Below are 24,206 nucleotides of genomic sequence, written 5' to 3' on the forward strand. Positions count from 1 at the left end.
CCTCTTCTTGTCCTTTATGAACGTCGCCACAGCCCACAGTAAGGCTCGCTGTGTAAGTTGTGGCTGTTGGGTTTTCAGCCACGGCAAAGCCACGCGACTTTGCTCCATGCGTCGCAGTTAATAAAGACCGCTGCGCTTTGTTTGGAGCACTGCTTTGCCTCGATCCCCTTTTTTGGACAAGGTTTACTTGGACTTTGTCCTTTATATCAACATAGGCACACATTTACAGAGATCATTGGGTTGGCTTGAGAGTTGTCTCTTTCGGGACAAATAAACGGAGGGAGCGAGGGACAGTGTGAACGGATTTGAAGGACGTATGCAAGAGCGCAAGCGGACGCATGTGGAAATGTCTGGATGGCTTTTCTGTCGGTGGGATTTTCACGAGTGTTTGATAGTGTATTTGCCTTTCTGCAGCTGGGAGATGTACAGCTTGGACTTGCTGCCGTCCAGTCGTTTGAACCACACCTCGTCGTTGTTGATGGTGGTGATGATAGCACTGCGTGGAAAAAAGAATAGCATTAGAGAACATTTTAGGAAGTATTACTTGGTTGGACACTGTTCGGCTGGGAGATATAACATAACATTTTCCTCTTTACAATAATTGACTTTTCACTTCGGTCTTTTTTCATTCATTAAAAATCACATGTTTTTAGTACGGTAGATGTAAAATGGGATTTTTTTTTCATTAGTTTGAGTCAGAACATGTTCATTTCTATCGCTCCTCACTGATTGGCTGAGAGAATTCACATGATACTGCCTTACAGCAAAGCGTGGGGTGTACATTTCAAAAGTTAATGCGGAAGTCAACCCCCAAATTTTCTTTTCAATAATATGTTCTATGCAGCCTAGTCCAAACGCGGTATTCTGATTGATATTGTGTTTTTGGGATATGAGTTAAGTCATAAAATCCACCTGTTTTTGATCACCTCAGGGATCGGCCATTTTGTTACTTGCTGTCAACTGAAAATGACATCACGGTTGCTAAGGTCTGAGGTAACGACCAATGGCTCAGCTTCAGAAAAAAGGTGCACAACCAAACACGGCTCACCTTTTTTCTGAAGCTGAGCCATGATTGGATGCTATCTGAGCCCTGAGCAACTGTGATGTCATTTTCAGTTGACAGCAAGTGACAAAATGGCCGCCCCGTGAGCTGGCTAAAAACAGGCGGATTTTGCTGCTTAACTCATATTCCACAACTGCAAAATTAATCAGATGTAGTGTTTCGACTAATGGAGGCGCAAGAAAATTTGGGTTGACTTCTACTTTAAAAAAACTAGCCATCCTCTACAGTTGACACAACTCAGAACCTGAAGTCTATTACATAACCCAAAGTATGGGGAATTTCATCAAGTGCCCCACCCTTCCGCAAACAAACCTGGTGGGAAACTCATCTTTCCTGTTAATACAGATGGCCTGCCCTCTGCAGTACCACTGGCTGTCATAGAAAAGTCGGCCGTCTTCGGACCGTGCAACATGGTGGTGTCGCTCCGCTTTGGCTGCTGGAATTTGGAGGGGAAAGAGATGATGGGAAACATGAATAATGTGAAGACTACAAAAAACACAGTACGGCAGATGGTCTTGTGCAGTCCTAACCATCGGCCTTCCCCCTATGCGGACCGAGAGACGCCATCGCCTGAGAGGGGACACGACAGAGCAGCGCGTCACGTATCTCGACAGTCACTGCCAACCCGGTTAAGTCCCTTTTCAAAATATTACCTTTCTTATTGCAGTCCAGTCTTCCAGAATATCCAGATCTTGCAGCATGTAAACAATATAAGGCCGTGGAATTGCGGTTAAAGAAATGCGAGGCGAAATGTCAACAAAAGGAGGTAGAGCAGTCAATAGTGAGATGATGGAAAAGGATATCAGAAACGACGACGGGCTTCTTCTTCTTGATGGAGCAGAACGGGTCTTTCTTCTTACTTTTCCGGGAATGCAATCCATCGTTCCACAACTCTGGAAAACCCAAGAGGATGGATTATAGAGGAGCTGTTGCATTTCATGAAGTTACCCCGTGTCAGCTTGTTTGAAAATATCCTACAGCAAAATGCTATTTCTTTCTTTTCTTCATTTTATTTCGGGCTGAGATACACTATTAAAGTGAAAGTCAACCCCAAAAATGTCTTTACAAAAATATATTCTATGAGCCTCCACTAGTCAAAACACGTGTGTGGGATGTGAGTTAAACAGCAAAATCCACCCATTTTTATCAATCTCAGGGGGCGGCCATTTTGTCACTTGCTGTTGCACAGTTGCTCAAGGCTCAGATAACGTCCAATCACTGCTCACTTGTTTTCTGAAGCTGAGCCATGATTGGTTGTGACCTGACCGACTGTGACGTCATTTTCCGTTGACAGCAAGTTGCAAAATTGCCGCCCCCTGACATGGACAAAAACGGGTGGATTTGACGTCTTAGCTCATATTCCACAAATGCAATATTTAATCAGAATGCCGTGGTTTGACTAGTGGAGGCACATAGAACTTATTATTGTAAATAAAATTTGCGGTTTGACTTCCCCCTTTAGGACAGCATATCTATTCAATGAATGAATTAAGCTATCAGTGGTTAGACTCTTTAGTTCCACTTAAACCATACAAAAAAAGTTGCTTTTCATACAATGTAGATTTTCACTGAACAAATCATAATGCTTATCTCTCTATGAAACATTTTTATGATCAGATAATGTTTGAAAAAAAGTAATAATGGATTGCATGGTTTTCTAATGAGGGCTAAGTGAGGATTTTTCATTGACTGACCAACCACTGACTAATATAGTTACAGCAAGTCCTTTGTACCTGAGGTGATGTCAATACTGTGTCTATCTTCCTCCAGGCGTCTGATCTTCTCCTCTAGCTCGCTCTGCACCGTGTCAAACAGCAGCAGCTTTTCACTCTGGGAAAATACAGGGGTTACACATAAAAGGAATTGTTCATCTATTGCCACAGACACTGTGGGAAAAACACATTCACCCCGGATTACAAAATGACAAATTGCCTCATTTTATCATATATTTTTTTTATTTTTTTTTTACCTCCCAATGCTGGCAGGCTGCCTGGATCTCACAGTCATACTTGTTCTTCACTGATTCCAAACACAGTTCTTTATAGATGCCTGCACCAAATCAATCGTTATAGAACAGATGGATATAATAACGTGCAAAGAAATACAGTCGTTTTGAGATCGGTCCAGCAGAAAAAACGATAGGTAATCAAATCTAATACAACCGAGGAGAAATGTTAAACCCAGACTAATACTGCATTTATAAAGATGATTATGATCAATCTGGACTGACCCTGGCAGTGTTTGTTGCAAACTCATCTAGAGTGGCTATCATAAACCTGTAACATAAAAATTGCGGTACTGTAAGGCACGAAGCAGCATTGTCCTTGAAATGGCAGAATTGTGACACGCTCCTCCTCCTTCAATCCAGGTACCAAACTTAATATAATAATAGGATTAGCAATAACATTATTTTAAGGAAATTAAAAAAGTAAGCCTAGATTGAAGATAAACTCCTTCAGTACGCCTCCTTCAACTGTGTGTCATGTTACAATTTTTTTTTTTTCCCCCATAAATCGAGCAGCCCTAACTAGGTCACTACTACAAACTAGAAAGTTTAGAAACCCTATTAGCTCATTTAGGGCAGCAATATGGGAGCATTTAGGCTGGTGCTGGTGGTGAACTTTGGTAAAATATATTTGTTGTTTGCTCAGGTTAACAATCAAAATCATTAACTGAACTATTGCACTTGTGTTGAACTAATAAGTGCAAGATGTGTCACGCATATCTTTGAGGAGAAGAAATATTTCTGCAAGAGGAAAAAGTAAGCCTCACTTAACCTGTCCTATTACGGGGGCCAGCGGAATTTCCATTTTCCATGATGTTTGTCAACGTATGCACGCACTTTTTCTTGTTGCTACCCGGCACTAGTCGTAAAATGGAGCTAAAAGCTGGGAAATAATTTTGACAGTACAATTTTGTGGCTGTAGTTTCTAGCTTGTAGTACTGTAGCTATATAATACATTTGTACTTTACAAAAGACAACCATTCCGATGTTTTAGGTGGCCTTGGAAAAAATAATTGTCCACTCCTGCTCTAAAGGCTACAAACCATGTCAACAAGGACGTACCTGCTACCTTGGTTCTGATCTGCATGTTCTCCTGCAGGTTGGCTAAAGGTTCCAGATATTCCTGTGCACATCCTGCCATCACTTCCTGCAGCTTGACATCCACCTGGCTCAGACGTTCCTTATATAATCTATACATTGGAAAGAAACGCAGCAGAACATGTTATGTTCAAATGTCTGCAAGATACAGTGCACCAGATACAGTGAGAGTCAAACCGCAGATGGCAGCAGTTAAACCAGAAGCAGTTAACAATATTGTGTGCACGGTGTAAAAACGTGTGATGATGTGGCATTAACCCACGTTTGGCAGTGCCCTACTGTCATTCCTCACACTGAGAGAGGAAACTTACTGCTCCTTCAAGTCTGTAAACTGTTTCTCCAGAGTGGTCATCTCATCCAGGCACTCCATCCTCCTCCTCTCACAGTCTTCATCATCCATCTCTGCTCACATAGGACGATATGACAAGTTGGGCATTGGTATCCAGTCATTCTAATAATAGCAACTTCTTACAGTATACAAACAGAGTAAGAACTCACGGGCTACATGCCACGTTGAGTCTATGATTGACTGGCAAAGGAATTGGGTGAATTTGAAAGTCGGGTGATTTTAGGCCTGTTTTCCTACCCGAGCTGTCTCCATCTTCAGACACAGACGTGCTAACCGTGTCCTCCTCGTCAGTGCTGCTACCGTCTTGCTCCGGAAAATCCACCTCCATTTCCTCGTGATTACTTTCTTTCTTTTCCCGGGAGTGAACCGGCATTACGACTTAACACAGATTCACAGTAACGCCGTGGCAAATCTTCTTGTTAGTTGAAACACCAGTGGGAGACGGTGTTGTAGCTCAGCCAGCTAACCGGTTAGCAACACCGCATCTAGACAGCTGGGGAATGCAAACATGGCTCCTGAAAACCAATGAGAAGAGGTTTTACTCATACTGTCCAATCAAATGCTGATATGCGAAACAGTGGCAACGGCGCGTGTTCTGGGATTTGTAGTTTCATTGACTGACACAAGAAAGTGAAAAGTCACTTCGGTTCTCGAGTTTTAAACCATTTATACTTTTATTTATACCATACAGTATATGTTTACCAAATGAATAAAGGATATGGAGGATCAAAACTGCCAAAATCAAAAATAAATGAAAGTGAAAATAAAACAAAGTATAAAAGTCAAATAAAATAGTTATGAATAAATTGATATTTAACTGTATTAATATATCTATTTCCACATTTATTTTGGGTCCGTGTCTCTTTTGGTCTTTGGATATTATGTTTGGAAGCAGAGATGAAAAATGGAAAAACGACTCGTCACTTGACTTTCATTTTAAAATACAAACGCCAACATTGAAATACATCTTAATTTTATATTTTGTTGTCTGGAACGAGTTAGGAAACTTCCCAAAACGGTTTTATTTTCTATTTTTAATTCTAAAACGAAAAGTGTGAACGGATATGTATGTGTGGTCCGTGTAGCTTCCGTTCATTCTATTTCCGATTTAGGTACGCAAATCTGAAAACAAAAAACGGGGTGTTTTTCGTTTTTCAATAATTGGAGCTGATTTAAAAAATAAAATACGAGCCATTTTGCATAAAAATATATCCATTAAATTGGATTGTGTATCGTTTTCCTGTTGTTATTTTTTGTATTCCCAGATAAACGCGAAGAATCCAAATTATATTAATCCAAAATGCGAAATTGCAGGAATATTTTAAAATCTCTATTACAAAGTGACCATAGGTCCTTTACCCGGAAGCAGTGCTTTAGCCTGTCTTTAACGGCATCGCTAACAGAAGTAGATTTGGTTTGGCACGAATTTGAAGTCTGGACGAGATGGTTGTTTTGATTAAATGTGCGACATAAATAAAATTGTATCGTATTATATTGTATTAGAGACTCATTGCATGCGCTAACCCTGAGCGCCCTCTTGTGGCCCAGAGGAGTTTTGACGTTGTAAAATAAACGATTGCAAGCCCTTCAATTCGGAGCCGTTTCAGTCTCGCCTATTTAGTGAAGCCCGCACTTACAGCTACCAACACAATGGTGTCCCTCGAACCCTAAGGATATTTAATAAGAGAAATGGTCCCGCTAAATCTCTCGCATGCGAACATTTCTACCATTTTATTATAATTGGGGCTTGCAATTAGTCCCTAATACAATACAATACAATACAATTTTATTTATATAGCGCATTTCATCATAACAACCATCTCGCCCAGACTTCAAATTTGTGCCAAACCGAATCTACTTCTGTTAGCGCTTCCGTTAAAGACAGTCTAAAGCACTGCTTCCGGGTAAAGGACCTATGGACACTTTGTAATAGAGATTTTAAAATATCCCTGCAATCTCACATTTTGGATTCTTCGCGTTTATCTGGGAATACAAAAAATAACAACAGGAAAACCATACATAATCCAATTTAATGGATATATTTTTTATGCAAAATGGCTCGTATTTTATTTTTTAAACCAGCTCCAATTATTGAAAAACGAAAAACACCCCGTTTTTTGTTTTCAGATAAATCGGAAATAGAATGAACGGAAGGTACACGGACACACGGACCCATTTTGCTATTTATTTTTTATTCTTAATTTTTTTTTAATTTTGGTATTTATTTTTACTTTTATTTTGTATTATATATTTTTGGTTGTTCTTATTTCCTTTTTTTTTTTTTTTTTTTTCAATTATATTTGTGATTTTCACTTTTCAGTTTCGCGGCATGGCAATGACTACATCAAAGTATAATTTCATAATAGCGGTGACTACATCAATCAGTGAATACTCATCCTTCTAAGATATCATCCTTCTAAGATAATGAAGAATAAAGAAGTCACCGCTGACCAGAAGTTGAGAACCATTGCATGCAAGTCGAACCTCAATGGGGAAGAAGAGCAACGGGTCACAAGCTTCAAGTTCCTCAGACTTCACAACCCAGACCACCACCAAAACCCGTACCAACCAATTGACGAATGGCTTCTTTCTCATGACTCCCTGCAACTGCACATTATTTAACGACTCATTTAACTAACCTTTTAATGTGATCGTGTTGCAAACGAGTGAAATGTTTTCGTAAATTGTGTATGTTTTCTTCTCTTCTAATAATGAGGAGACTGTTATGCAGCGCAGTGGAATTAACGTGAAGGTGGATGACCCATAACTGAAAACAGGAATGTCTCATTTCCACGGTCTAGTCATACAGCATACATGAATAACTTGCAATGGAAGCAAAAGGTAATTTTACACTTGGACTTTTTCTTATGTTCAATCCAGTATCACTTACCTATCACCTGTATTTGCACATCCCACCACCAGTTAGTTAGTTAGTTAGCTAGTTGGTACAACCTGCTAAGAGCTGAATATAGAATGACTGCTGTGCTGTGCCGCAATTTGTAATATCAAAGTCACAACTGGACTAGTCAGTGATGACTGCGAGAGATGCAGAGTAGCAATAGGTCAAAAGATCATATTGCAGACAATAAATGAGTCTATGTGTGTGCGTGCGTGCATGTGTCCGTGCATATACCACAGTGTGAATGCCTAAGGATGGAAATAAAGGTATTACCTCTTCTCTGAAAAACACCCACACAGCTCCTGCACATTCATCACAAAAGTGGGTCATCAGAGGGGCTGTTCAGACCTTTTAAAGTTCTCTTTGACACTCTCAGCTATTAACCATATATGGATTGGATTTTTAAAATGGAGAATTGCATACAGTACGTATTAAAATATTGCATTCCAATAACACAAATACTCCTACCCAACGTGATTGAATTGATGAACTCATTCACTGCCATTGACGTATTTATTTGTCTTTTCACAGTGCAGTCATTCAATCCTAGGAATTTCTTTAGATATTTTTTTCAAATTTTTTAGGGTAAAAGAGGGTCTTCAAATGTCTGGCAGTGAATGAGTTAAAGCTATGCCTCAGCTGAAGTGTGAATATTTAATATTAATGTTTTGACAGTGATTTACTGCCAGTACTCTTTTTTTACAAACATTAAAAGGGAGGTACAACACAAGGATTGCTGAAATAACTGAGTGACACCACCCGTCTGAAAGAAGGAGTGAATGAATAACGGCCGAAAGTCACACATCTGGGAAGTAAGTTGATGCTATTTTCAGTTCGATAAATGAGGTACAGATGGTCGTTGCGACCTGTTGACATTAATGACAGATTCCAATATAACTGACATTAGGTCATTTTCTCACTCACCATAAGCCATTGGTGATAGACACAACAATAAAAGGACAAAATACAAACTACACTTGTTTTATAGAATGAAAACTACTGTACATGACATAATATGATAGTCCTCATCATATTGTGGATGTGCTCCTTACAATATCAAACGTGGGTTTTGATATATTGGATTTGATAGTTTTGCTTCCATTGTGTACATTAAATGGCATTAAAAGAGTAAATAAATTGATTTCCATCCATTTTTGCCCAAGGAAAAATGAACACATTTTTGATGTAGCTCCGTCAGAAGATGAACTGTAGTTGTTTCCACTTTAGGTTTTTTTTGTGTGTGTGTGTTCAAACCGCACAAACAGAGAGGATATTTCTGGATCTGGAACTTGATCTGCATCAAACTTCAGTGGTTTCATCTTTGGCCCGTGACTGACCCAATGTGTTCAACGGCGCTTAAACACTCCACTTTTTTTTTGGGTGCAGGGAGAATGTGGCAACACGCTACAAACCTGCTTGTATTGAACACCGGTTGCTAAGTGACTGAACAGGAAGTAGCCTGCAGCCTTTTCCCGCTCGTTTGGATGTAAAGTAGGCCACAGGTTGGGAATATATCTTTGTATCTGTTTCAAATGAAAGCCCTGGCCTTGCTTATAATAAGCAGGAGGAGGAAACGTGATACAAGTGAGGCTATGCTATCATTTCATTTGAAGATGACATTTTTCTAATTAGACAAGGCTGAAATTACCCACTTTTAACCTGGTTCATAAGTTCTGGAAGTCAACCCAAACATATTTTTTTCAAGAATATGTTCTATGCAAGCCCACTAGTTGAAACAAGGCATTCTGATAAATATTGCGTTTGTGGAATAAGAGTTAATCCACTCGTTTTTAGCCATCTCTGATGGCGGCCATTTTGTCTTCTGTCGACTTAAAATGACATCACAACTGCTCACAACGACCAATCGCGGCTGACCTGTTTTCTGAATCTGAGCCATGATTGGTCGTTGTGAGCAGTTGTGATGTCATTTTCAGTCAACAGAAGACATAATGGCCGCCCCCGGAGATGGCTAAAAACGAGTACATTTTGCTGTTTAATTTATATTCCACAAATGCAAAATTAATCAGAATGCCGTGTTTCAACGCGTGGGCATGCTGGGAACATATTCTTGAAAAAAAATACGTTTTGGTTGACTTCCGCTTTAAAAGAAAATAAAAAGGCAACAAGGCACAGGAATGATTCCAAAATAACAAGGATCAAAAATAAACTAAACAAACACTAAAACAAGACTTGAGTTAACAGACTGATGACCATGAACATTTGTATTACAAGGAAATGATGCGCATGACCATATTTGGATGAAACTTTCTCCTACAAATGTATTAATTAAAGGTTTCAGAGTCGCTGACGCCAAATTTAAATAGCATGCAGAACAGTAGCGCAGTATCAGAAGAATCTGGCTTGGAAACAGGTTTTTCACTCGTAAATGTGAACAATGACAGTGATAGTGGAAAAGAGGGAGGGAGGGCACACTGTTGCAGTCATAAAACATTTCAGGACATTGCGTTCTACGCATGAGCATTGGTCCACACACGCCTGTCAATAAACACGCTGCACGCATGTGCATGGTCTTGAAGGTACCCCCCCCCCTCACCTTCACCCAAAAAAAGGTGAGACCAAATGAAGTTCTGGTCTGAGCAGCTTGGATATTGAGTGAAAAGTGAGAATTTTTTTTTTTTTATGCAAAGCAGTGACTGAATCATTAAATCAATTTATATTAATAAACGCCGCATAGCTCATTTGCTGCTTTTATTGTTATTTGTGTAGTTCATAAAATTTTTTTTTTTAAAAACACTTATTCATGAGCGCATGAGAGAGTTAGGCTAGTGTCATTTTTCAGACTGTGGCATAGTTAACACCATTTTTACAAACATATGACTCGGAATTCACATTAAGAAAATATGCCAAAGGTTAGTATGACTTTGTAAGCAAAAGTTTCATGATGTCATGGGTAAACAGGATTGTGATGCCCGGACAAGTAGGGACATGCTGAGGCGCAGAACGCAATGTATTTCTATTGATACTCAGCGTTGATCTCCATAGCAACCATGCGTCACAACACAGCAAAAATACTTGCTTACATTGCCTTTGCAACAACTCTCCAAAGACGTACAGCGAGTGGAAGTCCCGGCATTTCATTTGTGACAATATCAGACCGCACGCTTCTGGCATTACACCTTTAGTGGGGTTAAAGAAACTCAATTTAGGGCAGTGAACCGGATGGGAACAGGATGTCCTCATTTTTTTTTGTTAAAACACTTGGCAGGGATTGAAGATTGCTTGGAATTACATGCCAAAGGAGGAGATTGCGTGCATGTTTGTATGAGTGGCATTTCCCTGATGTGACTCACATTCAGACACACAACACCCCACTGGGTGTGTTTGGACGGTGTGTGTTTGTTGTGTACATCTCCCTCTCTATACGGACTGCTTGGATACTGCTGCTATGTTTGCAAAAGTAAATCCCCGGCAATGACAAAGCAGTTGGCTCCAGACAGGTAGAGCAACTTTAACACCGTGTCCATTTTTTAAAATGTGCTTGTGACAAAAAAATAATACAAAGGAAAATCCCAGCACAGGTTGTGTAAAAAGTGTGAATTACACCAGGTCCAAAGCAAAAAGCTGCAGTTGTTAACATTTACAAAGAAAGGCAAGTCCCAAACATCCTCTTATGGCAAGTGTTGGTTTCACAAGAGTTGCACTGTACAAACTTGAGAATTTTCCCCCTCCTCTGCATACAATGTGCAGACATGGGGGAGTTTTGAAAGGCTATTTTGTTCATGACTTATAAATGAAATAAAAAGCACATTTAACAATGCGTGCCGAAACTAAATTGGATAGTTCATCAAGTACGCTACACTAGCACAGGCTGTATATTCAGTGCAACAGATTCTTCTGCACACCACATCCAGTACCAAAATGCACGGGCAAAATACTAGAAACTTTTCTCTGTATGATGCAGTGCAGGTTTTTACACCAGTAGGTATACTGTGACCACAATACCGAACATGTGCAGTTACATTCATTTGTGTATGCATGTCACTGCATATTTCACAACAAAACACAGAGCAAATTAAAACCTATTTCAAGTGGAAATCAACCCAAACATTTTTTTTTCAAGAATATGTTCTATACAGGGCCACTAGTCTAAACATGGCATTCTGATTAATATTGCATTTGTGGAATATGAGTTAGGCAGCAAAATCCACTCGTTTTTAGCCATCTCAGGGAGCGGCCATTTTGTCACTTCTGTCGACTGAAAATGACATCACAGTTGCTCAGGGCTCAGGTAAAGACCAATTACGGCTCACCTGTTTTCTGAAGCTGAGCCATGATTGGTTGTTACCTGAGCCCTGAACTACTGTGTACAAATAGCAAAATGGCCGTCCCCTGAGATGGACAAAAACAAGTGGATTTTACTGCTTAAAGACGAAGTCAATGTATAACATTTTTTTCAAAAATATGTTCTATGCAAGCCCACTAGTTGAAACAGGGCATTCTGATAAATATTGCGTTTGAAGAGTAAGTGTTAATCCACTCTTTTTTAGCCATCTCTGGGCCGCAAAATGGCCGCCCCCACAGATGGCTAAAAACGGGTGGATTAACTCTTATTCCACAAACGCAAAATTAATCAGAATGCCGTGTTTCAACTAGTGGGCCTGCTGGGAACATATTCTTGAAAAAAAATATATGTTTGGGTTGACTTACGCTTCAACTCATATTCCACAAATGCAATATCAATCAGAATGCCTTGTTTTAATTAGTGGGCCTGCATTGAAGAATATTCTTGAAAAAAAAAAATTGGTTTGACTTCCACTTTAATGTTTGATGGGCTATTCCTCATGTCAATGGGGGAAAAAGTTTCTTTTCACATTTTATTCCTAACCGCTTTAAGTCAGAAAAAATACAACTGTTATTACAGTTATTTTATGGCACACGCTATGCTAATACAATAATTGATTATATGAACAGGCAAACACGAGTGCATTTAATTAAAAAAACATAAAAATACATATCCTGTACACATTGAAACAATAATTGCAAATATGAATCAAAATTAATTAAAAGTCACGCAAAGGAAAAATACAGTACAGTAAAAAAAAAAAAAACTAATAAAAAAAAAAGCCCCTATTTCCCCAGGCAAAAGGGAATTCTTGAAGAGCCAAAAAGAGGTTGTCCCCATCTCATTCATGGCCACCATTCACAATCAAACATCCCCTTATGAACATGCTGTAGGTGTCTAATAGGAAACTACAAGATTTCATTTTGACTTTATGTTTGGAGGATGAGGAGGGGGGGATTTTTTTTTCTCACAAAAGCACAGCCCTGCCTGTGTGATTTCCCTGTTTTAGATAAGTCAATTGGAAATCCCCACAGAGGCTCCACCCAGCCAGGCTGACAAAAACCCAGTGCGCCAGCCCTCTCTGAGCCACTCTTCTTTCTGACCTTTGGACTGTACGTACGCGTGTCCTTGTCTCGTGACAGCCATCATGGACGTCCACGGAGTATCTCACGGCGATCGCATGGATTATAACGACCTCGAGCACATGGAGCCCAAACACGGGAAAACGTTGCCGTGCCAAGACGATCGCTTCGATAGCGGCCTGGAATCGCTGAAGGAGGACGAGCTGCTGAACGACTTGGAGCACTTGCGCGTGAGCGAAGAGCTCGTTCACGACTACGAGCCTTGGAGGGGCGTCGTGACCGAGGACGGAGACACGTAAGTGGACGTTTTCTATAACAGATTAAAGTGGAAGCCGGTCTTGCGCGCGGAATCAAAAAGACGTTCGTGCAAAATATGAAACTGCACCACCCGTTTTCATAACAACGCAACAACAATATGCATGAAAATTGAGAATGTTGCACGTAATATGTTACGAGTTAAGTGTGTTTGCGTGTGCGCGTTTACTTTTGGCTGAGTGCGCACTATGGGCGGTGCTTCAAGTTGAGCTCTGTGGGCTCAGGAAAGTCCCTGGCCCAGTGCCAGTAACTGATAAAGCATCAGATGTGTCAAGCCACAACTGGTGGAAACAACCCGACAAAACTCCACTCTTGCGAAACCTTTCTGTTGCACAGGCGTTGTTCCTTATAATTTTACTGGCGCTACTTCCTCCAAGCGTTCATTTTGACTAAGCTCTCCCGTTCTCCGACAGGCTTCTCCACTTGGCCATCATTCACGAAGCGGCTGATCGAGCCCAACAGATGATCAAACTGTCACACAATCACCCCTTCCTGAATGCACAGAACCACCAGAGACAGGTACTCGCCAACACGTCAACCTAAAAATCACGCAAGACACTTTTGCTGAAGTCAGTGTAGTAACACGCGATAAATATTGCAGACGGCACTGCACCTAGCCGTGATCACAGAGCAACCTCAGTTGGTGGAACGGCTCCTGAAGGCGGGCTGCGACCCACGGCTGGCCGACGACAGCGGCAACACGGCCTTGCACATAGCCTGCAAGAAAGGCTCCCTCGCCTGCTTCGGCGTCATCACCCAGACCAGCCAGCGCCACCTCACCTCCATCATCTCCTTCCCCAACTACAGTGGTAAGAATCCCGCCATGAAAACGACGCAAGGCTTGTTTTGTGTTAGTCTGGGTTGTTAACTCATCTTTTTTTTGTGTGTGTGTTTTTGTTTTGCCTCCCAGGACAAAACTGTCTTCACATAGCGTCGATTCACGGCTACATTTCATTAGTGGAGAATCTAGTTGGGCTGGGCGCGGATATAAATGCACAGGTTGGTGTCATTAAGTTCAAGTCAAGTTAGCAAGCGATGAGTCCACTTTTGAGCAAATTTAGGGAAATAACCAATCATTTTGTTTGATAGGAACAATGCAGCGGCAGGACGGCACTCCATCTAGCCGTTGATGTCCAAAACCCAGCATTGGTCCGTCGCCTCCTTGACCTCGGGGCTGACGTGAATTGCCTCAATTACGGCGGGTTCACGCCGTACCACCTCACCTACGGAAGGCAAAATGACGACATACGCCGCCAGCTGTATGAGAAGACGGCCCAGGATCTGAGGGCCTTGCCCGACAGCGAATCAGACGAGAGCGATATGGAAGATCTGGACTTCACTGAGGATGAGGTCAGTTTTTCCTTCAAATGAGAGCTTCTCATGCGGCAAGCGTTTCAATAAGAGTCAACGTTTTAAATGTTTACTCTTCTCTCACAGTTGTACGACGACATCAAGTTTGGAAAGTAAAGTCCGACCATATCCCGCCACTGGTTGGTGTCAAAAGAGCTGCTATCGGGTCACCGAACCCCGGCCCAAAGAAAGGACAAACACCTGCCCAGGATGTCCACAAAGCGCTGGCCCGGGAATCACACGAAGGAAGACGGCAACTGCTCTGGTCTAGTTCGATCCGGAAAACAGAACTCGGCGCCCAGGACGCACAGCGAGACCAGAAATGTGTTGTCCCTGCAATACTGTATGAGGATGATGTGAATATACCAGACTGGTCATTTGTAATAAATTGTAAATACAGAGATATTATTTTTGTACCTGTAAATATGTTGTGAAATGAAACACTATCAATGAAATATGCAAAATAAAAAGAAGCTTATGAAGAATGAATTACAGATCCCTTCTGTGTGAGGCATTTTTTTTTTACTGGAACACAACCACAGTTAGTCACTACACGTCAACTGACAGGGCTGAGAGTTATGAGCCACACTTTGAAAGACACATGGAGCAAAATGATCCGATTCAACCCCATGAAACGGTCTGGGAATTTCTTTATACGGGGCGAGGTCACAGTGCGTGAGTCACGCTGTAAAAAGTCCCATGGCGGCACACTTGGAACATAATGCGCTGAATATTCCACCCTACCGCCGAATCGAGAGCGCCACACAAGGAACTGAAGACGCACTTTTGAAGGAGGAAAAGGTCAAAGATGCTAACTTGCTTAGTCACAGCGAGCAGGAAACGTTTGTGGAAACTACAGTACGTCCAAATCCCGATCATCTGATATATATATTTTTTTTAGAATAACCTCAATTAGCCGGTACAACTGCTCTTAACTGGCACCTTTCGTAAGATCCCAGAACGATTAGGGTTAATAACAGTGTACACATTACCTAGCCTGTAATTGTCTACAGGGCTATAAACATTAGTGCGCCATATACACGTGCACGGGACTTTGACGGGTTTTTCCAGCGACTCATCTGCTTCCTTTTAAAATCACATCTAATTCCACATGACAGGGGAGCTCCGAAAAATGATTCCTTGATTTAGGAAAACATGACATCTGAGAGGGGGGATTTATAGTTTTGATTTGTGATTCAGAGCTAGGTGGGGCGGATGACAAATGATTTGATGACTCGAAGAAACTGGACTGACTAAGTGTGATGATATCATTTCTGATCAAGAGTGAATGCTGACAGATTGGGTCACTGACAGAATTGCAAAGCTGCCATTTCACCCGAAATACACTATTGCCGCAACGTGCGTACATTCCCACAACTGGAATTTAAAAATGCATAGCAACACAAGTTTATCAGAAAACCCACCTTGACAAAAAAAAAAAAAAAAAAAAATGCTTATTTTATAACATGGTTCCTTCTTTGCACTTTTTGGAAGCAGAATAACAGATCCCAGAATGACAACTACAATAATCAACCATTGTCAAATTACTGGATCGGTTTGGCTCGTGCACGTGTACATTGACAAAATAAGGTCAAGTCTGCTCATGCAAGTGAGAAAAAAAAAAAACATTCTAGAGCACTTCAGTGTGTCATGTGATTCTGGTGCTTTTTAAGTTCTACAACAGGAAGTGGAGTTGTGAGCCACTCGTCTCTTGGCCACTTCTAAGTTTGACACATGAAAGCAGTTCTGATGAAACAGGATATAGTCACATGAGCGTCGCTTTAGAAAACATAGCATTCAAATTGATTCAACTCAATGCCAACAAATTGAATGTAATGAAGATATAAACACATTGAAAGTTATTTTACTCCAAAACTTTTTTTTTTTTTTTATTGTTGAATGTATCAGTGGGGGTAATGTACAGCAAACCATGATAACGCCGGTCTCCATTGTGACAACTGCAAATCCCATCATGCTTGAACTAAATTCAAACAGAGGACACGTTTGCTTCCCGCTCAGTCCCGCTCGGCCAGGGACATCAGGTGAGTATCCACTTCGGTCTCTGTCAGAATCCTGCAAAGAGGAAATCGGCTGATGATTGCAGCCCCTTTCACACATGTCCCAGTTGCCATTTTTGTTCCTGTACCTTTTGCAGAATTTTGCTTTATTTTAAGTTTCGCCTTATCGTAACTCTCTTCCAGTTAGCTTTCACAAACACAAAGTAAATTCCACGCATACCAAGAGGATGAAATCCCAACAATGCTCTTTCATAACTACGCAATCTCACCCGCCTGTTTCAAGACGGGCACTCCCATTTCAGATAATCCCATTAACGGTGACTCATGCCTTTTTCCAAAATGTGCTTTGCTTTTATTGTTAGTTGGGAGCCATCGCGAGCCGTCTTTACCTGAACTTGTGGTCTTGCGTTGTAACCACGCCCACCTCAAGCTCAGAAGGCTTGAAGTCAATGGAGAGGACGGTTGACAGACAAGAGATAGCCGTCTAAAGCAGAGTGGGGGGAAACAAGCGTGGCAATAATGTATAAGATAACCTAACAATCTTAGAGGATGGTTATCCCTTAAAGTGGCTTGACATTTATGTCACATACCTCGACAGTTTGCTCGAAGGTCCAGTCTAATTTCTTTTTCACCTTCTTCTCCAGGAAGCTAGTAGCTTCCGTCTGCTTCACCCCGGCGGCAGTGGCTTTGAAGCCGCAGTAGTAGCCTGCCGGGTCACATTTGTAGACCTGTGGGCCGCATTCTGCGTCTATGCCGATCACAATCATACCTGCGGGTGCAAAAGAACAATGGCACTGATGCGGAGTGTTTAGCAGCCATCTCCAAGAAGGAGCCAAAGCTTCTTTGTGTCTGCTACAATAAACCTGATCAATTACATATTAGCCCTTTGTTGTACTGGGGTTGGGCTTTGTGCGCCCGAGCCTTCTGCGGTGCGAAGCTGAAGCCTTCTATTAAAGCCGACCTTAATTTGCCTACAAAAAAACCCTGCAACAACATTTTAACAATTACATCACCACAAGAAAAAGTAACGCAACACATTATGTAATTATAGTAGTTGTAATTATTTCAATTATACAATTAATTTTAAAACCCAGCTCTCCTGGTTTGTTCTGTCAAAAGAATAAAGTGCCGGTTTTTTTTTCCTTCTTCAAAAAACACCTCCAGTTTTGGGTGGTACTTCCACCATAGGAGCGCAAACCATTGATGAGATTTACCTGTGGCGAAAAGACTTTAATGTAAGATAATGTCCCGTTGTTCTCCTTTGTTTAATTTACCGTCAAGTTATCCCTGGCAAGCAGCAACGACGTCATATTACTTCAGGGTGTAGTTTGCTAGAACAACTGGAATGCTTTGTGCTAGCTACCTAGAGGCCGAGCGGACGACGCACCCAGCGCTAATTAGAGGCAAAGCATCTATTAGAGTGGAGGCAACTATTTGAAGATCTGTCTGATTGTAATCTATACTTACAGCAGCCCAGAGGTCGCATCTCAGCATTCTGCGTGTAGACCTGAGAGATGTCTGCAATTCTTTTACACAGCATGTCCACTGGGATCTCATAGCCGTACTTGTACTGCCAGTTGGCTGCCTCATAGCGAGCGCGCTGAACTTGGGACCGGCTGTCGGCTATCGGTGTTATTCAGGAGGGGGAAAAAAAAAAAAAGGAATTAATGGAAAAGCATTGCTTCTTTTCATATATTTGATGGATAACATTCTTGTTAAATTGAGTCATTAATCATTAACACTGCCTGATGCATAGTTAGTTGTTTTTTTTTGAGGGTGCAGCTGCATCAAGGACAAAAAGTCTAAAATTTACAAACAAAAACATGCAATGCAGAAAAGTGAGCAGACAAGCCTTCCAGGAGCATATTACATTAAAGAACCCCCACATCTGACAGATGAAATGTACCTGTCATTCCGGACATTACGCATCCAATGTTATTTGTTATTCTGAAAAGATGGGTCACTGTGGCGGAATCCAGAAGCTTGTCCTGTTAATAAAAAAAAAAGGTTGGCATTAATCATCAACATTAATCATCAATAAACCTCAGTTACCATGCAATTGTTGACTGGCAAAGACATGGGGCGAGGCAAAAGAAGCCAAGCCGAACAAGCGCATGCACGTGCGTTGTGCACAGCTCGGTAGCATCAATGCTAAGTATGTAAGAAGTGGAAGAGAGGCAAATGGGCTTGTCCATAAATAATAACAATGACAAATATGATCTTCACCAAGTTACAAGTCAGTGGTTGGTGATTTTTAAATCATTATTTAATGTCAAAATTAGAAACTAGAAAGGCATAGGATTGTATAATATACCAATATCCACTCACCGGTACTTTTTTCTGTGTGACAACAACCGCACAGTCCTTCCCACGAACGGCAACTGATGTGAGTCCACCTTGATTTATAGCCTTGAAAGCATATTCTGCAAGTGGAAGACAGGATGACGGTAACACATGTATGTTTATGAGACAGTTGTTTTCCATGGGTATGTGTGTTTGCATAAGTTACACCAGCAAGACAAAAATGAAGTGTGACAAAATCCATTTGAAGTAGCTTAAGGTAGTATTCATTTTTACTTTTTAGTATTTGCTGGCTGCCTGAATATGGACACGCTATGTAACAGGCATTAGCATCGATCAACAAACTTTATTTTAGTGCAGTACCTCTTTCTACAAAAAGAACAAGGCTTAAAAAAATCTTGGTGTAATTATTTTATTACACGCGATCACAATGGTGATACTTTCACTTTCCATTGCCTTTAGCCCACTATATCTTTCACAATTAACCTAAAAACTAAACCAACCTATAAAAATGTCTTTAATTTAATAATGATAGCAACAATGTTTTACTGCAGTTCTCTGTTATATCAAATGTACAACTACAATAAAGTAGTCAGATTACCTGACACGCTAAATGTTAGCTCTTTGCTAAAATGCTGGATCATGCTGTTTGACTTCCTTAGGAATATCGAAGTTGTCAAAACATAACTTTCGTCAACACAAATGCACTCCATAATTACATAACATAACAATAATATAATAGATTGTTTTCGCTGCTTCAATGCATTAACTGCGAGCTATTAGGGGAGCTAACCAAACAATGACAGCGCATTTCGCTAGCTAGCAAACATGACGGAATGTATCTAAAACAATACACATACTGACCGACTTGATATAGCCTTCCTTCAGGAGAGAAGATGGTAATGTGTCGATCGAACCCTGCACTGGAGCCTCGGGACATTTTCCAAGGTAAAACCTGGCCGAGGCGTTCGTCCGAAACAATTTGCAAGCGGCTAATGTGCGCTGTATTAACCCGGAAGCTATGCGGCTAAGGCTAAAATTACATCCGCTGTGAAAGCCGTCTCCATGGAAACGATGAGCGCTTTGAGGAGAAGTGCATACTGGCAAAAGGAGAAATACTGATTCAAATCATTTATTCAAGTAAGGAAAATTACAGTCTCCAATGTACTGAAGCACAAAAGTGAAAATTTATTTTACCGTTATCTGGGCACACCGGGGAGAAATTGCACACAAAAAAAAAATGTTCTCCTCTTTTGTACAACTTCAACACCGCTTCAGTACGTTTATTTACTATAGGCTGCAGTGTGACAAATAATGCTGACTTTTAAAAAGAACCTAATTTTCAGTTTGTTTGTAGCAAAGGTTAACTAACATGGATTCTGTGTGTTTTAAGAAACTGTTATTTACAGATTACAAAATTAAGAATGAATGAAATGAATAGACATCAATTAACAGAACACCCCCCCCCCCCCTCCCCCACCAATATCCGCACAATTCCTCCTCTGACAGCTTTGCAGACGGAAAAATATGTTAGCATGTTATGAGCACAATGGCGTGTTTAGCCCATTTTTTAGCCCCCTAAAGAAAATCAAAGCACCCCAAAATTTTAGAGATCTTCATTTTGTTTTGTTTTTACAGTTTTCTTTTTAACAAGCTAGAAAATAGTAAAAACCATACACTACTTGGTTGAAATTTTATATGTTAACACCCAAAAAATCCAGTACACTCCCCTTTTTGATTAAAATAAATGACCAAATATGAAAATGAAAAAATAAAATGACCCCAACCCCCACATATAGCACTGTATCCTCTCTTTATAGTACCCAAAGACCTCCCTGCAGCAACCTCAAACCACTGATCCTAGATTCGTCCCGATGAGTATTATCCATTATAAGGTATAGTGCTCACTGCTCATACTGAGAAGAAAAAAAACATGTGAATTTACTAACAGAAAATGATAAAGTGTTTTCTCAATATACATTCGACAGTATAAGATTTTTGAATGCCAGAACCTGCTGACCAATCAATCATGATATCCACTGTGGTTGACCCCATCTCTTTCCGTCATCCGTAGAGGGTGAAATAAGTAACCAGTAGAAAGTACAAATATCTGTTTCAAATGTAGAAAGTAAAAGTAAAAATGCATCAGAAGAATAAATATGAAGCACGGACACTAGTGTCTGAAAAATCGACTTTAAGTGCAGTATTTGTACTCCGTTGTACCACCATTGTAAATTCATTTGTGCTATACTGTACAGAATATATTTGATCCTTCCACCCACACACAGTAAATGTTGTTTTTGGTATGCGGGAGGAGGGCTGGAGTACCCAGAGAAAAACCATGCAAGCATGGGGAGAAAAATAAAACCCTTCAGTCCGTCAAGTCAAATGTTTTTGCTTTGGGGAGTGATCACAAAACAATTGCTTGCAGGGTACTAAATTTAAAAAAAGGCAATCTGGCAATGCAAAATTTTCCTTTTTCTAGAGGCATGTTTTACTTCCGCTTTATTGGTTAACTAGCCCTTTTCATAAGCATACAAACAGCGACTTGGCCTTTGCAGTCATGCGGGTCACTTAGGTTAACTTTGAAAACTATTTAATCACAACTGTATGCATGGTCTGAGTACAGTCCTATTTACAGTTTATCTATGAAAAACATGGTGGAAGGGAGGTGGGGGGCTCAGTAAAAAGGGATTTTTATTTATTTATTTTCATTCAAGGAGTGTCATTGCAGTGTATGGAGAGTGATGTACAGCAATTGCAGAACATTGTAAGATTGTGTTTTCAAATTGGGAGTACGTCAAATGTTTCCAGTTCTGCAGCAGTCCTGCACAACCATTTTATGGTTAGTATTTTTTATCTCCGCCTGCAAAAAAGTATTTGTCATGTTTTCTTTTTTGTTTTTTTTTACCTCTGTTGATTGATAAACAATATTTTTGGTACAATGAAATCAGGAAATATTTTTTATAGGGGATGAGACTCGGATTTTGAAGAACGGAATTTCATGACCTAAACAGTCAACCTCCTCCACCCATGCTTACTGCCGCTATTTTCCACGCATAATCTTTTGGTATCTCTTTGAGTCCCCTCTAATTCTGACCTTACTCTAGGAAAGCAGCTCATTCATATTTATACAGTGTTTCCACTTTGTGTGTGAAAGACCCCCCACCCCCGGGTCGGCTTGAACGTGTGGGAATCAATTCCGCTGTCTCAGATGCCATCCAGGCACAAAATCTTAAATGTGACAACACTGCTGCTTACCTCTTTTAACTTTGACCCAAATACAGGGAACAACATGTTTTTTGTTTTTTTTTTCAAACTGAGCTCGTGGTCTGTCATGTTGCAAGCGCACGTATGGCTGCAATGTCACTTCATGGTGTGTTGCAATGAGTCATGCACCCTTTGTTCGCATCCCTACATAAACAACAGGCTAGCAATGAATGCATACATTTGATTTCACGCTTTGCAATCTTTAGTCGAAATATGACAGTAATAAAAAACATAAAAAATCTCGCAAGTACACTATGTAGTCTATATGCTTAAACTGTGCAGGGTAAAGGTAACTTTTTGCTAAAACATAAATAAATAAATGAAGGAAAAAATGGAGTGGAAGTAGAATGTTGCAGTGCAATGCACAGTATAGCAATACAAACCATCCTGTCGATGTTTAATTTATCACACGCTCCTTCAAAAATATGACATTGTGGGTAAAACTCACTCAAAAATAAATCACCAAAATACAGAAGTTGAATTCTTTAATGTCAAATTCTCAAAGGGTAACAAAGTCAAAGCCTCCTCAAGACACTTTGAAAGAGTATTTGAGCGAATCATTCTGTTTAGTTTCAAGCTCCGATGCTTCCGTTAATCTAAAATGAATAGGCCCATCTAATTCATTGTGGGGACATCATTCATACCGACTCTTGGCCTTTGGTGACTTGTGTCAGAATCCACGTGACAGCTAGGGCCTGATTTCATTCCAGAAGTGTTGATGCCTAAAAGTTTATACCACAGCATTTAATTCAAATGAATCTCCCTAGTAAAATGGAGCATTTCAAATATTGGCAGTGTGACCTCAACCGGAGCCAAAGGCATGCGCTAGACACTAGGAACATGTCACTAGCAGCAATCAGGATGACCATGAAGTTCCAGAGAATGCCACACGTGCCTCGAAAAACGTTTGAGTTGTTATCTAATTGTCGAGCAACCTCCCAAATTGCTTGTCTGTTTTGTTCCGCAAGAATTAGAATTAGTGGGCGTGTAGCAAACACCAAGTGAGCACATACTCGAATAATGAGTCACGACGCTTCGTTGCAACGGCACCGAATTCAAACCCGGGCGTTTTGCAAGCCTTTTATCGGTAATTGCAATCCACAAATTGCGTAGATTTAAAACAGGTCATAGACTCTTTTTGTCATATGTTATGCATAAAACAGAGGGAAAATAGCTTATGATAGAAGGGCAGCTTTAAAATGATCAAGGTCAGTCGCAATACTGTTTATCCATTTCTTTGAGTCTTTTCAAACTTCAAGTGTATTTAACTCAGATTTAACAACAGGGTTCAAATGGTGAGCTTAGTAAGCATTACCTCATTACCTCTCCCCCTCTTATGCTATCTCATTGTGGTACACGAGATGACCGAAACATGTGGCACACTAATGCTTGTCTTTTAATAGCATGTCTGCAAATCACGCAGGTCAGCACTGAGAGAGTGCAATTTGTTCAGCAAAAGCTTCTCAACTGTAATTTTGACGCTTTAAAAAAAACAAAAAAAACAAAAAAAAACTCAATTTAATTCAAGTTAGAGCCACTGATGGTGTAGATGATTAATTTTTTTTCTTTAAGAAATTCAAGTCATGGAGCTGTTTCCAACTTATTGTATCTCTGTTGCTGATTAAACTAAATTGGATGCCATTCATTTATTTATTTTTTAATATCCTATCAATTTATTCATTTGCCCACTCGGCTGTGATCTTGTAAAAGCCCCATCGAGACTGTTTTGTGATTAAGGGCTATAAATAAACGTGACTCGATTTAAGCATCTGCCCTCAATTCCCCAATCGAAGGTCTAACCGACAGCCGCTATATTTCCCCAAAAGGGAACTAGGGTTTTAAAAAAAATATATATCCAAGAGCATAATTATGGGAGTCTGTATTTCCTGCTGAAACCGAATAGAAAAGTCAGCAATCTGAGGATTGGAAATATTGTAGCAATAGCAACAGGATCAAATGTACTACATGTGCGCGTAATAAATAATGAAAGTGATGCATCAAACCAGCATGATAAATCCCAAAAGGAACAACGAGACCACTGTATGACTAAATACAAGGCAAGCATGGATGGTGACTTCAGTTAGACATGCTTGTGGTCCATGATGGCGACTGAATGATCCACGAAACAGCATGACTCATGTTCTACACACTAC

At 40.4% G+C, this 24,206-nt stretch overlaps 3 protein-coding genes across 3 annotated transcripts; 1 reads left to right on the forward strand and 2 right to left on the reverse strand.

Moving 5' to 3' along the window:
• Positions 1 to 219: 219 nt before the first annotated feature.
• LOC147127934 (breast cancer metastasis-suppressor 1-like protein-A) lies at positions 220 to 5,030 on the reverse strand. The gene is made up of 10 exons (XM_086019701.1): positions 4,753 to 5,030; positions 4,478 to 4,568; positions 4,131 to 4,258; positions 3,033 to 3,112; positions 2,797 to 2,893; positions 1,867 to 1,956; positions 1,717 to 1,781; positions 1,594 to 1,633; positions 1,376 to 1,499; positions 220 to 496 (listed from the first exon to the last, which is right to left on the reverse strand). The coding sequence occupies exons 1-10, from the start codon at positions 4,886 to 4,888 to the stop codon at positions 379 to 381; spliced, it is 969 nt and encodes a 322-aa protein (XP_085875827.1). The 5' UTR covers positions 4,889 to 5,030; the 3' UTR covers positions 220 to 378.
• Positions 5,031 to 12,788: 7,758 nt separating this feature from the next.
• On the forward strand, positions 12,789 to 14,958 carry LOC147127935 (NF-kappa-B inhibitor alpha-like). Its single transcript, XM_086018787.1, has 6 exons — positions 12,789 to 13,094; positions 13,528 to 13,633; positions 13,716 to 13,923; positions 14,025 to 14,113; positions 14,204 to 14,464; positions 14,552 to 14,958. The coding sequence occupies exons 1-6, from the start codon at positions 12,865 to 12,867 to the stop codon at positions 14,579 to 14,581; spliced, it is 924 nt and encodes a 307-aa protein (XP_085874913.1). The 5' UTR covers positions 12,789 to 12,864; the 3' UTR covers positions 14,582 to 14,958.
• Positions 14,959 to 14,964: 6 nt separating this feature from the next.
• LOC147127936 (proteasome subunit alpha type-6) lies at positions 14,965 to 19,834 on the reverse strand. The gene is made up of 7 exons (XM_086018788.1): positions 19,648 to 19,834; positions 18,811 to 18,905; positions 18,389 to 18,470; positions 17,950 to 18,105; positions 17,073 to 17,251; positions 16,872 to 16,966; positions 14,965 to 16,537 (listed from the first exon to the last, which is right to left on the reverse strand). Exons 1-7 carry the CDS (start codon positions 19,721 to 19,723, stop codon positions 16,480 to 16,482), a joined length of 741 nt encoding a protein of 246 aa, XP_085874914.1. The 5' UTR covers positions 19,724 to 19,834; the 3' UTR covers positions 14,965 to 16,479.
• Between the last annotated feature and the right edge of the window lie 4,372 nt (positions 19,835 to 24,206).

This window comes from Filicampus tigris, chromosome 20, assembly GCF_054856515.1.
Source record: "Filicampus tigris isolate MCC_2025a chromosome 20, RoL_Ftig_1.0, whole genome shotgun sequence".
NCBI classification, from domain to species: Eukaryota; Metazoa; Chordata; class Actinopteri; order Syngnathiformes; family Syngnathidae; genus Filicampus; species Filicampus tigris.

Excerpts from the sequence above, each read along its gene's own strand:
- LOC147127934 (XM_086019701.1), bottom strand. The coding sequence starts at position 4,888 with ATGCCGGTTCACTCCCGGGAAAAGAAAGAAAGTAATCACGAGGAAATG. Across the intron at positions 4,259-4,477 it reads TTTACAGACTTGAAGGAGCA|ATTATATAAGGAACGTCTGA; the intron begins GTAAGTTTCCTC and ends TCCAATGTATAG. Across the intron at positions 3,113-4,130 it reads GATCAGAACCAAGGTAGCAG|GCATCTATAAAGAACTGTGT; the intron begins GTACGTCCTTGT and ends GATTTGGTGCAG.
- LOC147127935 (XM_086018787.1), top strand. The coding sequence starts at position 12,865 with ATGGACGTCCACGGAGTATCTCACGGCGATCGCATGGATTATAACGAC. Across the intron at positions 13,095-13,527 it reads GTGACCGAGGACGGAGACAC|GCTTCTCCACTTGGCCATCA; the intron begins GTAAGTGGACGT and ends GTTCTCCGACAG. Across the intron at positions 14,465-14,551 it reads TGGACTTCACTGAGGATGAG|TTGTACGACGACATCAAGTT; the intron begins GTCAGTTTTTCC and ends CTTCTCTCACAG.
- LOC147127936 (XM_086018788.1), bottom strand. The coding sequence starts at position 19,723 with ATGTCCCGAGGCTCCAGTGCAGGGTTCGATCGACACATTACCATCTTC. Across the intron at positions 16,967-17,072 it reads CCTTCGAGCAAACTGTCGAG|ACGGCTATCTCTTGTCTGTC; the intron begins GTATGTGACATA and ends ACTCTGCTTTAG. Across the intron at positions 16,538-16,871 it reads ACGCAAGACCACAAGTTCAG|GATTCTGACAGAGACCGAAG; the intron begins GTAAAGACGGCT and ends TCCTCTTTGCAG.